General features: G+C 46.3%; 1 protein-coding gene across 11 annotated transcripts in view; it reads left to right on the top strand.

Moving 5' to 3' along the window:
• RALGAPA2 (Ral GTPase activating protein catalytic subunit alpha 2) overlaps window positions 1–15,648 on the top strand; it is a 328,989-nt gene that overhangs the window by 215,369 nt on the left and 97,972 nt on the right. For 8 of the 11 annotated variants that reach the window (XR_007919407.2, XM_051845326.2, XM_070052131.1 and 5 more), the window contains 3 exons: window positions 2,450–2,573; window positions 5,062–5,217; window positions 10,765–10,923. Coding sequence is in view for 10 of the 11 variants with exons in the window: in XM_051845326.2 (XP_051701286.2) it covers window positions 2,450–2,573; window positions 5,062–5,217; window positions 10,765–10,923 (439 nt within the window). In the remaining variant the exon portion in view is untranslated. The remainder of the gene's footprint in view (window positions 1–2,449; window positions 2,574–5,061; window positions 5,218–10,764; window positions 10,924–15,648) is intronic. The other 3 variants (XM_070052134.1, XM_070052133.1, XM_070052136.1) reach the window with 1 other exon arrangement.

Here is a 15,648-nt window from a genome sequence, read left to right as displayed (position 1 = left end):
GAAGAAATTCAGTTGCACAATAGAGTACAGTAGGTCCTTGTATTTATCTGCAGAAATGCATCCAAAAATGTTAACAGCTATATCCTTTGCTTACATGTTGAGATTGCAAATGATTTTTTTACTGTTTCTGTATGTTGTAATTTTTCATCCAGGTATGTTTATTACCATAAACTATAGAGTAGCCAAGCTATATAAGCTGAATAGAAGGAGAGAATTCTCCTCCTCCAGTTATTTATATAAGCTGAGCTTCAACTAGTCCTGCTTATTAAGTAGAAAAATAATTCATGCAGAAGGTGGTATTAATTTGTTAAAATTTGGAACCTAATTCCATACCAATATTAGTGTCTTATCAGATTACAATGTTGAGATATTAAACAATTAGATAATAGAAACATTTCTTTTTTAAAAGTTCTATTTACTTGTGTATTTATTTGAAACACAGGGAGAGAAAGAGATATCTTCCATTCACTGGCTCACTCCCCAAATGTCTGAAACACTTTGGACCAGGCCAAAGCCAGGAGCTTGGAACTCTATCTTGGCCTCGCATGTGGGTGGCAGGAACCCAAGTACTTGAGCCATCACCTGCTGCCTCCCAGGGTGCACATTAGCAGGAAGCTGGCTCAGAAGTGGAGCTGGGACTTAAGCTCAGATACTCCCATATGGGATGTGGGCATCCCAGGTGGTATCTTAACAGCTGCACAGCGTGCCAGTCCCCAAAGAAACATTTCTGTTTAAAACACTTGATAGTTTTTCCGATGAGACTTTTCAGAATATAAGCGAAAATAAGGAGAAGCATGAAACTGCTGCAGAAGGGGCTATATGAACCTTTAGGGAATGTGGTAAAACTCATGAATGAGGGGGACTTTGGAATGAGTGATTCTTCATTAAAGCTCTCTTTGTACAATATTGTTTTCATCTCTACATTATCACCAAATTGCTTGGTACAGGTCTAGTTACTTTGGCACCTTACTCCAGGTAAATTTATAAAAATTGTTTAGACATTCAAATATGTCACGTATAACAGATATAACTGGACATCTAGTGCACACCAAGGACTGTGCAAGATGCACAAAATGATTAAAGAAAAAAAGTCAGGGCTCTTTTCCTCAAAGTGGGAATCATATTTCCCTGAATTAATACTAAAGTGCCCAAAATGCATCAAGGAAGAAGCAGGCAGAGGTCTCTGGGGCTGAAAAAGATTGCCCCAGATAGCTAACTCTCCCCCCAGCAAGGCCCCCTCAGGGTAGTCAGAAATTGGGGTTGGCACACCCCTGCACAAAGAAAATACCTAAGCATGTCCTGCTTGGAAGAAATCTTGGGGTATTTTACAGACCCAGTCAACAAACCACCCAACAGCTTCATATCCAGGTTTAGAAAGGTGGGTGGTCACGTGGACGTATTCAGACGCGTCAGTCTGAGTGACTTTAGAAGATATTCTTTACCAGCCGGGAAGAAGGTGCACAACCACGTGTTTTCGCATGCTGCTCAGTGGACCTGTGTCTAGGGTGTACTCTTAGGAAGCAGAGTGCCTTGTTGCCATGCCCAGTCCCCTGCTCGTTATATATGCTTTTCTGTGTCACTTTCCATGCCTCCCTTCAACCACCACTAAAAGAGAGGTGACTATAGTAGTAATTATCTCATTAGAGCAGTTGCTAAGAATAAATGAGGTCTTGTTTCAAACAGTCATGGACCCCTACTAAGTTCTCAGTAAATACAAGCACAGCAGTGGGAATCTGGGGCTGGTGATGTGCTATAGCTTCTTAAGCCTGCACCTGCAGCACCAGCATCCCATACGGGTGCCCATTTGAGTCCTGGCTGCTCTACTTCTGATCCAACTCTCCACTATGGCCTGAGAAAGCAGTGGAAGATGGCCCAAGTACTTGGGGCTCTGCATGTTGAGGTGGATACGTTCTGAGAGGAGCGTGGTGGGGGCAAGAGGCGCAGAGTCACCACACAGACCCCGGGAGCCAGGTGAAAGCAGGCCAGAGGCGAGCAGCGTGCAGACTCATTTATTTCAGTTGTTACAGCAGCTTATATAGCCAAGGCAGCCAATCTGGTCAAGGGGAGGTTTATGCCCTAACCAATCACAAACTGTTGCCAGGCAGTTTCCGAAGCCATCCAATCACAGCCTGTTTCCAGGCTGGCTCTGTTGCCAGTGGCCATCTTGGCATGGCCCTCTCATTACACCACACCCACACCCACCTGGGAAACCCAGAAGCAGCTCCTGGTTCCTGGCTTCAGCCTGGCCCAGCCTCAGCTGTTGTTGTAGCCATTTGGGGAGTGAACCAGCAGATGGAAGATCTCCCTCCCCCTCCCCCTCCCCCTCTCTTTCTGCCTTTCAAATAAATAAATAAATCTTAAAAAAAAAAAAAAACCAGAGTCATGATAGATAGTAAAATAAAATTGTATATATAAGGGTTCTGACTCCTTTAACTTTAAAAATTTACAGCCGTGAGACTCACAAAATTGCAGTGTTCTACATTGCCGAGGGTCAGGAAGACAAGTGCTCCATCCTCTCCAACGAAAGAGGAAGCCAGGCGTATGAAGACTTCGTTGCTGGACTTGGATGGGAGGTAATGAATTCCATTTAGTATGTTTTGACCAGCACTACTTAATGCGATGTCTAAAGCAGACACTGTGTAGTTTGTTACATGTTTTTATATTCAAAGGTAGCATAAGCAGGGAGTGGCATTGGGCACAGCCATTGAGATGGCCCCTGGGATGCTCTCATCCCATCTCAGAGTGCCTGGACTCAGGCCCTATGTGCTTTCTCGATTCCAGCTTCCTGCTCACACAAATCCTGGGAACCAACAGTTCATGGCTTCAGTAGCTGGGTCCCTGCCATCCACCTGGGAGACAAAGATTGAGTTTCCAACTACTGGCTTCAGCCTGGCCCCAACCCTGGATGTTGGGAATATTTAATGGGAGATCTCTCTCTCTCTCTCTCTCTGTGTGTGTGTGTGTGTGTATGTGTGTGTGTGTGTATCTCAAATAAATAATTCTTTAAATGATAGTATAGGTAGAGTTCTAGAGTTGCAGAATGTATTGAATTTGACATTTTCTGTTTGTTGCTTTTCAGTACTTTATACTTGAACTTTCCTCAAAACAATTTTTCACGTGCTTTGTATAAATACTGAGTAGTCAGATGGGCTCACCCAGGATAGACAGTTTCTAGTAAGTGAAGACAAATATGGGCAGAGAAGCAGTGGCCTTGGCCACAACATGGAGATTGAACAAGAATCAATGACTTGGGGCCAGTACTATGGCTCAGCAGATTAAGCTGCTACTTGTGATGCCAGCATCTTATGTAAGCACTGGTTCAAGTCCCTGTTGCTCCACTTCTGATCCAGCATCCAGCTCCCTGCTAATGCACCTGGGGAAACAGCAAAAGATGGCCCACGTGGGACACTTGGATGGATTTCTGGTCTCCTGGCTTTGCAGCCATTTGGGGAATGAACCAGCAGATGGACAATCAGTCTCTCCCTCTCTCCCCTTTTCTCCCCCTCTCTCCCCCTCTCTCCCCCCTCCCTTTTTCCCTTCCTCTCTCTCTCTCTCTTTCTCTCCCCTCCTTTCTTCCCTCTCTCTCTCTCTCTCTCCTTATCTCTCTCTCAGCAAATGAAAATATTTGAAAACAGAAGTCAATGATTTGATGGGTGAAAAGATGAAATAAGAGTTCAGTGGAGTCAGAAGTTGAAATGAAAATCTGGTATTCATGATAGGTTGACTATCAAGCTAGTTCTCTAAAATCCCAAGATGACCAATTTGAAAAAGCATGTTTATTTCTTACAAAGCGATACTCTGAGGCTGAGACAGGTGCTTTTATGCACTCACAAACACCCACTCATGTCTCCCAGGGTCAAAACGATAAAGGAAAACGTATCCCCAGAATCCGAAGTAATTCAGAGTAGCTAAAATGGGAATCAACAGATCTAAAATAATCTTCTTACTTTGAATCACATCTCTTTGGGTTTCTCAGTCGTCTGTGTTGTGGGAAACTCTCCGGGTGCCTAAGCGCAAGCTGTCTGCGAGTCCAGTGCTAGCAAGGGGACGGGAGGGGGAAGCACCATGTGCAAGGCTGCTCTTTCTAGGAAGCCAAATGGGCTGTAGCATAGCTGAGTTACTGTGCTGCCAGGAAATGACTGCTCTCTTCGCTAAGAAGCTGAATTCTTCTTTGTCATAAAATGTTATTATTGGACTAATATATTTTACACTAGAGTTTTATGAAAGACTAGAGCATTAACTCAAAGTATATGTTGATTGTACATGGCACAAAGGATATTCTTCTGTTTTGTGTGTCTGAGAATAATTTACTGGAAGAATACTAGTTTATGCCCATTGGAAAATTTGGGAGGCCTGAGCACCGGCATCCCATATGGGCACCAATTTGAGTCCCAGCTGCTCCACTTCTGATCCAGTTCTCTGCTATGGTCTGGGAAAGCAGTAGAAGATGGCCCAAGTTCTTGGGCCCCTGCACCCCGCATGGGGGACCCAGAAGAAGCTCCTGGCTCCTGGCTTTTGATAGGCCCAGCTCTGGCTGTTGCAGCCATTTGGGAAGTGAATCAGTTGATGAAAGATTCTCTCTCTCTCTCTCTCTCTCTCTCTCTCTCTTTCCCCTTCTCTCCCTCTCTCTGTCACTCTGCCTTTCAAATAAATGTATAAATCTCTAAAAAACAAACATAGTACATGTAGGGTTTGGTGCCATCTGCAGTGTCAGGCGTTCACTGGGGTCTGAGAATGTATAACTGGGGGCTCCTGTACACATACACACTTACATATAAACGCATACATATATGTGTGTATTTAAGAGGGGAGAAATCCACACTGAGTTGTTTGTAGTGGTTTTCTCCACCTGGTGGGATCCTGGAGCACTTTCATCCTGAATATTCTTTATTTCCTGAATATTTTTATCTTAGCTAATTTTGCATGACATTTGTATGTAATCAGAAGGAAAGATACAGAAGTGAAAAGTAATGAGTCCTTTGGCGTCCACATTCCTGCTTAGTGATTAGGAAGAGGTCAGTCTTGACCCGGGCTCTTTTCTCCTCTCGTGACCTTGGTCAGGTGGACCTTTCCACGCACTGTGGCTTCATGGGTGGCCTGCAGCGCAACGGCAGCACCGGGCAGACCGCCCCTTACTACGCTACCTCAACCGTGGAAGTGATTTTCCACGTGTCCACCCGGATGCCCTCGGACTCGGATGATTCTCTCACCAAAAAGGTAAGGGGCCTCCTTCAAGACCAGGCGTGGCTGCCCTCATGAGCAGCGAGACTGTCCTGGCGCTGGCCATGGATCCAGGCCTTGCACCGGCCGCGACCGTCTCCTCTGCACTCACCAGGAGCGCCATCTGCCCCACGGCTGCTGTGGCTCATCTGTAGCATCCAGCTAGATAGAGACGTTCATGAACAGCATCACGCACCGCAGTCGCAAGTCCTGGGATTGAGGTTTAGGAAAAGGGAGGGTCTTAAATGCTGCTACTCTTGGGTCCCCCCTCACGTGAATTACAGAAAGTAATGTTTTCACCCTCACTGACTGGCAGGGCTGACAGAGTAGAGTGGGCTTCCTGACAAATGCACCGATGGGCTCTGGGAAAGCAGAGCAGGCTGGCTATGGTGCAGTCTGGGAGCATCTGTCAAGTGGCAGGTGCAGGTGTGCTGCAGCCCAGCCGTCTCACCTTCACTGCCCACCTTGCCCTCTGCTTCAGCTGGCACCCAGTGGGCCCTTTCCCCTGGAATTCAAAGGAATGCTCACCTACCCCTGAAAACCCTCCCCAGGGAAACTTGGCCCTGTACTTCCAAATGGGAGACGTGCACCTCAGGGGACCCCGGGTTAGAAGTGAGCAGGGTGCCCTAATAGAAGAGGCATTTGGGTCTTGGAAGTTGCCATGGAGATAAGAGTCCCAGAGCAACTGTGAAATTTGCCCTCACCTGGCAAACGACAGGTCCTAGAATCCCAACCTCACGCCCACTGTCTCCCTACAACGCAGTGTGAGGAACTGAGGGCAGCGCCGAGACACCAGCAAAGACTGGCCACTGGGGAGTCTGGAGTGCTAGGTGCCACCAGACCCTGGAGACAGGTGGCCCTGGGCTCAAGTGTATGTCTATTGTATGAGCCCATGCCTCCGTTTCCCATCTTTTCAATGAGATTAAAAATAGCCTGTGCCACAGGATTGCTAAGAGAGCTGAGTGAGTTGATGCCAGTGCAGGTGCTGAGCCTGATAGCATCGCTCTCACCATCATCCCTCACCACTGCCCATGGGTCTAATTGATTCCTCTTCCCCCCGGCCCGTTAGCCAGATGATTGATACGGGCTGATGGGCCTCGCTGTACCTGCTGCATTTCTTTTCTCTGTGGTTTTGCTCTTTGACCAGCGCTGCCACAGACATCTGGACCGTTTACATGATGGGCAGCAGTGCATGTGAGGCATCAGAACTCGGGTCACAGCCCCATTACAGACACCTTTCATAATGATCAAGTGTCTCAGACGGCATGACGAGCATGCAAAGGCCCAGCATCCTTTCACGCGGCCAGCCCCACATGCCGGAATGGCCTCCTGGCGGTGGGAGCCCCACAGCAGTCGCGCCGACCACATGCGTGTTTCCCACAGGCGTCAGAGGAGTTGCTTCTGCTACTCGGGTTTTTGATAACTGACCCTTGCTGCAGACAGAGCTCTTAGTGGGGTGGGGGTAGGGAGGCAGGCGGGGTGGGGAGGTCTCACCCTGCAGGGGCTTCACCCAGCATCTCAGAGAACCTAGTGCAGCCTACCAGCACCCTAAGCGGGGCTTGGCCATTTTTACAATTTTCTGCGCCATGTAAATTGTCACCGTTCTGCAAATGCATCACTGTTTTCTGTGCTTCTGTGATGTAAGACTGTTTTGTTAGAAGATAGATTTATGTATAACATATCTCTGAAACTGCTTCTTAAGTAAATGTACGGTTGTGGGGGTTTTTTTGTTGTTTTTGAGAAAAGACCTACTGTTTTCTTGACAAAATCCCATGTCATAAATAATGTGCCAAGGCTTGGCCTAGTAGAAAGAACCCCTACCGTAATAATCAAAATTCAGCTGATAACCTTTCGCAGCTCCAAGATTTAGCATCATTAGCAATAAACTCTCTTTATCAGGATGTCTCACAGCTAGACTAAAAATCAGCCGCAGTAGCAGCAGCCCGCAGTTCCTTGTCTTATTCTAACTAAATTGTCCCTAACAGCTTAAAAATGAGCTGCAACATCCTAAAGTGATTCATGCTCTCTGCTGCCCCTGTCATGGGGGGACTTTTTCAATTCTGCAATCCGGTTGCAACCCCATACTGAACTCTTGATCCTTCACTGCAGAAATTTGTTAGCTGCAGCTAGATTAGATTTTTCACAGCTAATCTAACTGCTGTAGGGGTTTGCAGAGTGGGGACAGAGCTGTGCTATTGGATTTGTCCAATTCATTTGACTCCAGGACTATAATTGCACTTATGTCTTACAAGGCTTTTATAGCCTCGGGCTGGCCAGCCGCATAAAAAACAAATTGGCAGTGATACAGTACGAGGGAGAAGGGATGAAAGGCCCACATTATCAGTCTCCAGGCAGCACTGTTCTGGCAGGAAGTTTCTTGGTTAATTTACAAATAAAACTTAGATTTTAGGATGGGCGCACTGTCAGTTGAACAATGGGGACGTCAGGCCTGACTGTTACTTAGTAAAAGTAGCAGCCGGGCCCGCTGAGGAGCAGGAATTCTTCAATTCTTCCATTCTGGGGCCAGCTGGCAGTGTAATGCAATTAGTCGGGAAAGGAGGTCAGCCCATTAGGTGTGGACCGTGACCAGTGTCACCAGCGGCGTGCAGCCTTGGCGGCAGCCGGCAAAACAACCCTGCTAGCGAGACTTCAAAACTCCATCCGGATGGAGAGTGGCAGCACATGGGGCTGATTTCTTAAGACTTGGGAGCCTAGCGTTTGTTCGGAGCCAGATAAGCACCCCGGCACTCTGGAGCCAGTTGTGTAGTGGCAGCAGTGGCGGGGGCAAGGCGGCTCCATCCCAGTGCACAGCCCGTCAGTCTTCCCTGGGGTTACCCATGCATCACGACCGCCTTGACTGGGTGTGCACTGAACAAACCCACTGGCACGTTTCTAGTTTGTTCGGATTGATTGCGCTTGTTTTACCTACATGTGTCCTTGTTATAGGCAGAAGAAGATGTACTTTTTGCTGTTTGGTCCAGATTTATCAGCCGACCAGTTCCGCAGCCTTGGCCCTGAGTTTACGGTTTAGCTAATTAAACCGTGACATGGAAGGCAGCTTTGAGATGGTCACTGTTCTATTATCAGCACATAACAACAGCTCTTCCTTAAGGATAGCACTGCCGCGCGGGAGGATGGGTCTGTCGGTGTGATACTACCCTCCCTTGCTGTACTTTGGAGAACACAGTTGCAAATAAAATTAGGAGAGACTTAGTTGGGTTATGAAGTTAAGTAACCCGATTTAGAAAGGGGAGAGTAACTGCAAAATTTCAATACTCACTGTATTAACTCAGAGCTAATGTGCACCACAAGGAGCTGTGAGGTTTCTGGGTCCTGGCCTCGGGTGGAGCAGCACACTTGAGCCGTGTGTGATAGACAGGATGTTCCCATGAGATCTTTGCGCCCGCCATAAAGGCAGGGAGCCCAGAACCAGCCAAGTTTGCCTCCCTTTGCCGAGGGAAGGCTGTAGGTGTGACCTACTGCTCATCTAACTTATTACCAAAGCTTCAGTCGTGTGCTGTCCCTGTTCCTCCCACCACAGTGTTGCTGGTGACACTGGCTACCATGTTTTCACTGCAAAAGGACCGAATTGCAGGAGCGTGTTTTAAGGCCCTTGCATGTTGTATTAAAAAGGGAAGAAAACCTGTAGTATCTAAGTTGGGATTAGAGGCGTACAGAGAGATGCTGAGAGCTACCATGAGAAGCCAGTGTTGCTGTTGTGTTTTTACTGTTTATGGAAAGGGCTGGCTACACCTGTTGCCTGCTACCCAGTGAGCCTTTATGTGTGTGGGAGGGGAGAGGGAAGCACAAAGAAGGGGAAAAAAAGATACGCTGGGTAATCTGGCCTTCAGAAAGTCACAGATGCCGTTAAATTGTTCTGGATCGTCGTGGCCTGTGCTCTGCCCCCGCAGCTGCCTTTGTCCTGGAGCCCAGTTTCAGACACAACTGAATCGCTCATCTCTCAGTATAGGTACAAAGGTACAGGTGCAAGTCTCCTTTGAAATAATGTCATTCCCAGAATGCTGGGAGAGGAAAGAACATACAGGCATCTCGGCAGATCAGCTTCCGTCGTAACCTTCTAAATGGGAACGCGCCCGCTTTGGGGTCACCTCACATTTTCCCTCTGTGCTCAAATAGTCTATAAAGAAAGTTGCGCTTTTGCTAGCATGCTTGAAATGCACCGTACTCCGGAGCATCCTTTTTGCTCTTTGAAGACAAAACTCAAGCATTAGCGTTGACACAACATACCCCGCCTTTGTTTTTTTTTTCAAAAGTGATTCTGATATTAGTCATTTGTAGTGTTCACCCATGAGGTGAGCAAGGAACGAGAAACACTTGTCCCCGGTGGTAGATAGCGCCCTCGGCTGCCCCTGTGGAACGCAGCGGAACCTCATGCCGGGAGGTGTCGGAGGGGCGGTCACAGCCAGCCGTGGTGCTTTGAGAACACGCGTTTGGGCCTAGGTTTTAATCTCTAGGACCTGGTTTCTCTTGCGGCTCACTCGGTTGATTTCACAGGCAGCTTTCTCCAGCCTGGGCCAGGGCAGGCATCGCGGAGGAGATCCATCAAGGGTGCTCTTGCCATCTGACGCAGCTTGGCCCCGGGAGGGCTGGCAAAAGACCCTTCCTTGGAGACTTTCCATGTCAAGGCCGGGAGTGTGCTGTTTGTCTGGGGGCCTTGCATCCTCTTTGTACATGAAAATGAGGAAGCAAGCGGGCTGAGCTAGTTGGGCTACGACAATGAAGTCACTCTGGGTGTGAGCCTGGGTAGCTATGGAACAGTAGAGATGGCACTGACCAGGGAGCCCCAGGCCTATTCTGCCAATGCTGTTAGGCACCCTAGGGTGGGCAGTGCCCTCACCTTCCTGAGCTCCCATTTCTCCTTTCAGATGAGACAAAGATGACCTGGTCTACCTCAGAGAGCTGGTGGGAAGGTTAAACAAGATAATATGTATGAACATATTTTCTAGACAGTAAGACCACTCTAAGTGCTAGTTATTAGTGTTCTTATGAAATTCATTAGTTTCCTAAACAAAAGGTGATTTTGTAAAATCTCTTTCTTAATGGTTTATCATAAATGTACTTTCTCATGCATTTTGTAACTTGTGCTATAATGGCTCATGTTCCTTTATATTCATATTTTTATTTTCTTAATAACCATTGAATTAAGAGTCTTAGGAAGCACCTACGGTAATGTGGGATAAAAGGCTTATGCTCTCCATTGTTTAGAAGCAGGCTGAGCAATAGAAAGCATAAGGCCCCGGCTGATGCAGAAGTAAAATTCCATTTAAAAAAAATCCTTGACATAGCCACTCGTGATGTGCCCACAAGCACTGGCTCGCATGCATTGTCTTAGTACCAGTGAGTTTCCTGTGTTTTTAGGCACTTGTGCTTTTTTTGAATCCTCAGGGGAAGCATCACTGTTGTGGCCTTTTTTGGTAGTAAAATACTTTTGCCTCAGAGTTTTATAATTCAATTTGTAAGCCATGACCCCTCATAAACTGCTGTTATCACCTTGATTAATAAAGAGCCAATTTGTTCTCGCAGCTCCGTCACTTGGGGAATGATGAGGTCCACATCGTCTGGTCTGAGCACTCCAGGGACTACCGCAGGGGCATTATACCGACCGCCTTTGGAGATGTTTCCATCATCATTTACCCAATGAAGAATCACATGTTCTTTATCGCGATAACGAAGAAGCCTGAGGTACGTTTCCACCACGTTCTCGCTCTGACTGCTCAGCTCCTGCCCGTAGGATTCACTGGAAAAGCAGCACTGTGGCAATGGGGACTCTCCTCCTACCAGCAGGTGTCTTACACACATCTGAATTCCGCGTGCTGTTTTGGAATTAGGGGTTTGGATTTCCAGAGAATCTGCCGTCATGAGCACAGAATTCAGCCTTGTGTCGCTTGGCCTCTGAAAATTATACTGGCTAAGATATTTACCATGTTTAAGACGGTCAGGTTTTTAAAATCGTAGAGTTTACAGAGACTGATTTGCACTTTTGGATCTGTCAATTAGTAGGAAGGGCCAAAGGAAGCCCAGAGCACAGGCAGCATTCGGTGGACGGCTGGAGTGTAGGGCCCAGCCTTGCCTCCTGGGTCACCATGCTCGCTGAGCCTCTGCTGCTGGCCCGGGGATGACGGGCGTGTCTTGCGGAGGCCAGCACTTGATGTGTCTAACAATCGAAGCGCCTTGCCGCAGAATCAATTCAGCAGTGTCAGTTGGTATTGATCCTGGAGGGCTGGAACAATCCAATGGTCTGTGTGTGGCATACACTAAATGGCCACGGCTTCAATCCTAGCCATGCCTTCAGTGCTGTCTTAGCAATGCTTTATATACGGTGCCTTGCTTTTGTTTTGGAATTACTGTTATCCGAGGTTCTTTTTCTAGTTTTTTAATTAAACATTCAGCACATTAAGCCACTCAGGAAGAATGACAGCATTTTTTGGCTAGGTATTCAGTTGATCTTCATTTTTATTCTACGTTGTTCTAAAGGAGCTGAAGGTTACCATTCCAAAAACTATTTTCAAGCTTTAGAATAATGGGTAACTGAGACTTATTGTTCTAGTTGGGATGTATAACCTAAAGTGTGAAAGTTGTGGAAACTAAATAAACTAACCAGCAAAAGGACTTAAAACGTTGCCCAGCCCGAAGTAAAAGCTACTTCCATGTTAACTGTTATCACTATTTCTACAGTACTTTTTGTTCTAGTTTGTACCATGGAAAGAAAGCAGTAGTGAATTCTGAGTTTCACGTGCATGTTAGTTCTCAGGGTAGAGACTGTTCGGGTCAGCTGCTGAACCCAGAGAGATTCGGCTGTCCAGCCTCGCAGAGCCCCACACACAGGGAGGCCTTCTCGCTAGTCCGGGAGCAGAGGTGCCAAAAATTACAGATTTGTGTGCAGGGTCTTCAGAAGTGAGTGGGAAGCTATGCTTGGCTTTCAAAATTGTTTTGTACCTAAATAAGCTGCTTTAAATTCCCTTTTCCACAGACATTTTGAAGACCTCACCTATTCTCTCTCTCTCTTTTAAGATTTATTTTCTTTATTTGAAAGGCAGAGTTTACAGGGAGAGAGAGAGAGAGAGAGAGAAATCTTTTTTTTTTTTTAATTTTTTGCCAGGCAGAGTTAGACAGTGAGAGAGAGACAGAGAGAGAGAGAGTTATAGACAGTGAGAGAGAGACAGAGAGAAAGGTCTTCCTTCCGTTGGTTCACCCCCCAAATGGCCGCTACAGCCGGCGCTGTACCAATGTGAAGCCAGGAGCTGGATGCTTCCTCCTGGTCTCCCATGTGGGTGCTGGGACCCAAGCACTTGGGCCATTCTCCACTGCCCTCCCAGACCACAGCAGAGAGCTGGACTGGAAGAGGAGCAACCAGGATTAGGACCCGGGGTGCCAGCACCTCAGGCAGAGGATTAGCCAAGTGAGCCACGGTGCTGGCCCAGAGAGAAATCTTTTATCCACTGGTTCACTCCCCAAATGGCTGCAATGGCTGGGGCTGGGACAGACTGAAGCCAGCAGTCAGGAGCATCCTCCAGGTCTCCCATGTGGGTGCAGGGGCCCAAGGACTTGGGCCATCATCCACTGCTTTCCCAGGCCATAGCAGAGAGCTGGATCAGAGATGGGGCTGCCAGGACTCGAACCGGTGCCCATATGGGATGCTGGTGTCACAAATGATGGCTTTAGCTGCTTTGATTTCCATCTCCCTGTCTCTGAAGTTCTCAGAGTCATGTAAGAAAATGGCTCTTAGTGTTAACATTTGTCTTGGTCCACAAGGAGCACCACTCGAAGAATTAAACTGAAAATTTTAATATTAAAGAACCAATAAATTTAGCGTCTTATGGCTTGAAAACTAGAAAATGTGTTTTTCTTAATATTTAGTGTGGATTAACTGGATTTATTAGTTCATTTTCAGTATGACCCTCTAAAATGTCGTTTAATTTCCTAAAAATGTCACCTTTATTTTTAAGTAAATAACATGAAAGTCATTTCAGTTCACGCTTAAGATATCCAAAGTGATTTGTGTAAAAGGTGATATACTTAAAATGCATGACAATGGTCTTTCACATTCATTTTTAAAATTTCTTACAAAGTAAGTTTCACAAATTTGGTTATAAATTCTGACAAGATGAATTGAGCAGACTGCTCTCAATATTTTCATCTGAAAAGCCTAAAGGGAAGAAGAGAATAATGGCCAAGTAGAACTTTAGTGTTATCCGACATTTAAAGTACAAACCATTACAATGTAATAAAATTAATCCAGACATTTCCAGGGCAAGTGTGGCTGACCTTTTGTTCACCAACTACTGACCCCAGGGTGAATGCGAGAGGCTTGTGGAGGGAAAGTCTGTTTGTTTGGCTTCAGTCCCTGGTATTTAAATTGCATTCCCTAATCAAATGAAAAGGCTGTCCTCTCTATCAGGTTACAGAATCCATGGCAACATTTGGCCTTTTATATCCATAATGTTAGCCTTTTTGTTTGCATCTAAGTAGAGACACCTGGAGCAATGTTAACATTAACCGATTTAGCATTAATAGCTTCATTATATAAGAATTTCTGATCAGATCGCTGTTACTTTTGTTATATTGCTTCAGCTTGTATTGTTGTCATTTTTTATCTCCCTGCTTGGCAACCAGGCAATGATTTGCAAATTTTTTTTGTCTTGATTAATTAAGCAATATAATTATCAGTAACCGTGATGCAGTCTTTGCTCAACAAAGCTTCTGCGAGAAAACAATGGTAAGTCTGTTAGTATGAATGCATTCCACGCGTCCCAGATGCACGAGGATATTACGGACAATGAGGGGAAAGGCCGCCTGCGAGCGAGGACAAAGGGTGCCACGCAGACTCAACACACTGCACATACCGCCAGGGACGTGCTGCGGGCTCCCTGGGACACAGACGCCTCGCTAGATTACAGCTAGTCAGCAGAGATTAATTCTCAGCCATTTGGTGCAATAATTTACCCATTCCCCAGTCTTTTAACTAGTGCTCCTTACCACGGAATTGCAGGCTTTGTGCTCAAAAGGTTTATTTAACCTTGCCCATTTTTAGGCATCTCCAGCAAAATCATTATTTTTGCTTAGAGATTATAATGGACACAGCTGCCTGAAGTTGAGGAATATTCTTTTTTGGGAGGATGGGATAGCACAAGTTTAGAGATTGTAGGTGGAGGCCAAGGCATTATTTTAACACCTGTGTGTTTTTCTGAATATAGTGTGATTCTGTGGTCTAAGTACATTGATTTTACTGGTCTCTGGGCAGCCCTACTTCTTTAAAAAATAATTTTAATCCTTTTTTTTTTAGGAGGGGAAAAAAAAAACCTCATCAGTACACAAAAGTCCTGCTCATTGGATAGAGTCATGCATATTCAAATTGTACTTTCATTCACTCGGCCTCATTAACAGTGTATGTAATAATGTAGGGCTATTTGTAATACAAGCTTACAGGCAGCCTTGCTTCCAAGTCCTTTGAAATTTAACATATTTTGCTTTTTTCGTTCCATACACCTCCCTTAAATATACAAATTATGTGCCTGGCAGAACCCGCCCCCTGCTAACAATACAACAGCGTTTGCGAAATGGTGCGTTGAAGAAGTGCGGGTGTCCTTGTGTGAGCACACAAAACCCTTTGCATCTACCATGGCCTGCTCACATCTTGAGCTTTGTATTGAGCTGCCTTTTTTTTTTTTCATTCATTAGATGAAAAAAAAAAAAAAAAGACCTGTGCTTAGCAGCATCATTTCATTGTTAAATTACTTTAAAAATAAGCCCATCTCCTTAACTACTGACACGATAGTCCTCTGGCCGTAGAAAAGAAACCTGTCGTTGTCGGACTTACGTCAGCAGTCAAGGAAAGACTCACACTTAGAGCAGCCCGGGAGTGACTCACAGGGTTTGCGAAAATGCCCCACTTGTTCTTCAGCAAAGCGGCTCTACACGTGGTGCTGAGCACAGGGGCTGCCTTCCCTCCCGTTCTGTGACTGTGACTGGAAAGTAACTCCGGTGTTCAGAGCGCTTGCCTTTGCAGATCTGTGTACATGCTGTTGGTTTTGCCCTGTGTATCTCCCAGGCACACTAGCCTGCGTGGTGATCACAGAGGGTGCACGTTGGGAAGCAGCCTTGAGCAGGAGCAACCAAGACAAGAGGAAGCGCTGGTAAAAGGTCCCCAGAGCCCCAACCAGAGCGTCGCTCTTGTTAAGTGGAAAGTGTGGGAAGTCCTGAGGATTGCACTTATTAACAGCCCTGGCGATCTGATCATTTCTGAGACTTAGAAGAAGGAAAGAGCAGTAGCATAGGAGATGGGGCCCCGAACTTCCAGTTCCCAAGCTGCCACAAGTGGGTGGGTATCTTAAACAAGCGTCCCGATTTCTTTGGAGCTTAGCTTCCTTAGCGGTGAAATCCAGGCTGAGGACCAAGGCTTCTCCGCAG

This window comes from Oryctolagus cuniculus, chromosome 11 (genome assembly GCF_964237555.1).
Source record: "Oryctolagus cuniculus chromosome 11, mOryCun1.1, whole genome shotgun sequence".
Taxonomy (NCBI): domain Eukaryota; kingdom Metazoa; phylum Chordata; class Mammalia; order Lagomorpha; family Leporidae; genus Oryctolagus; species Oryctolagus cuniculus.
The sequence above is the reverse complement of the archived record's forward strand: the minus strand, read 5'-3'. Positions and strand labels throughout refer to the sequence as shown.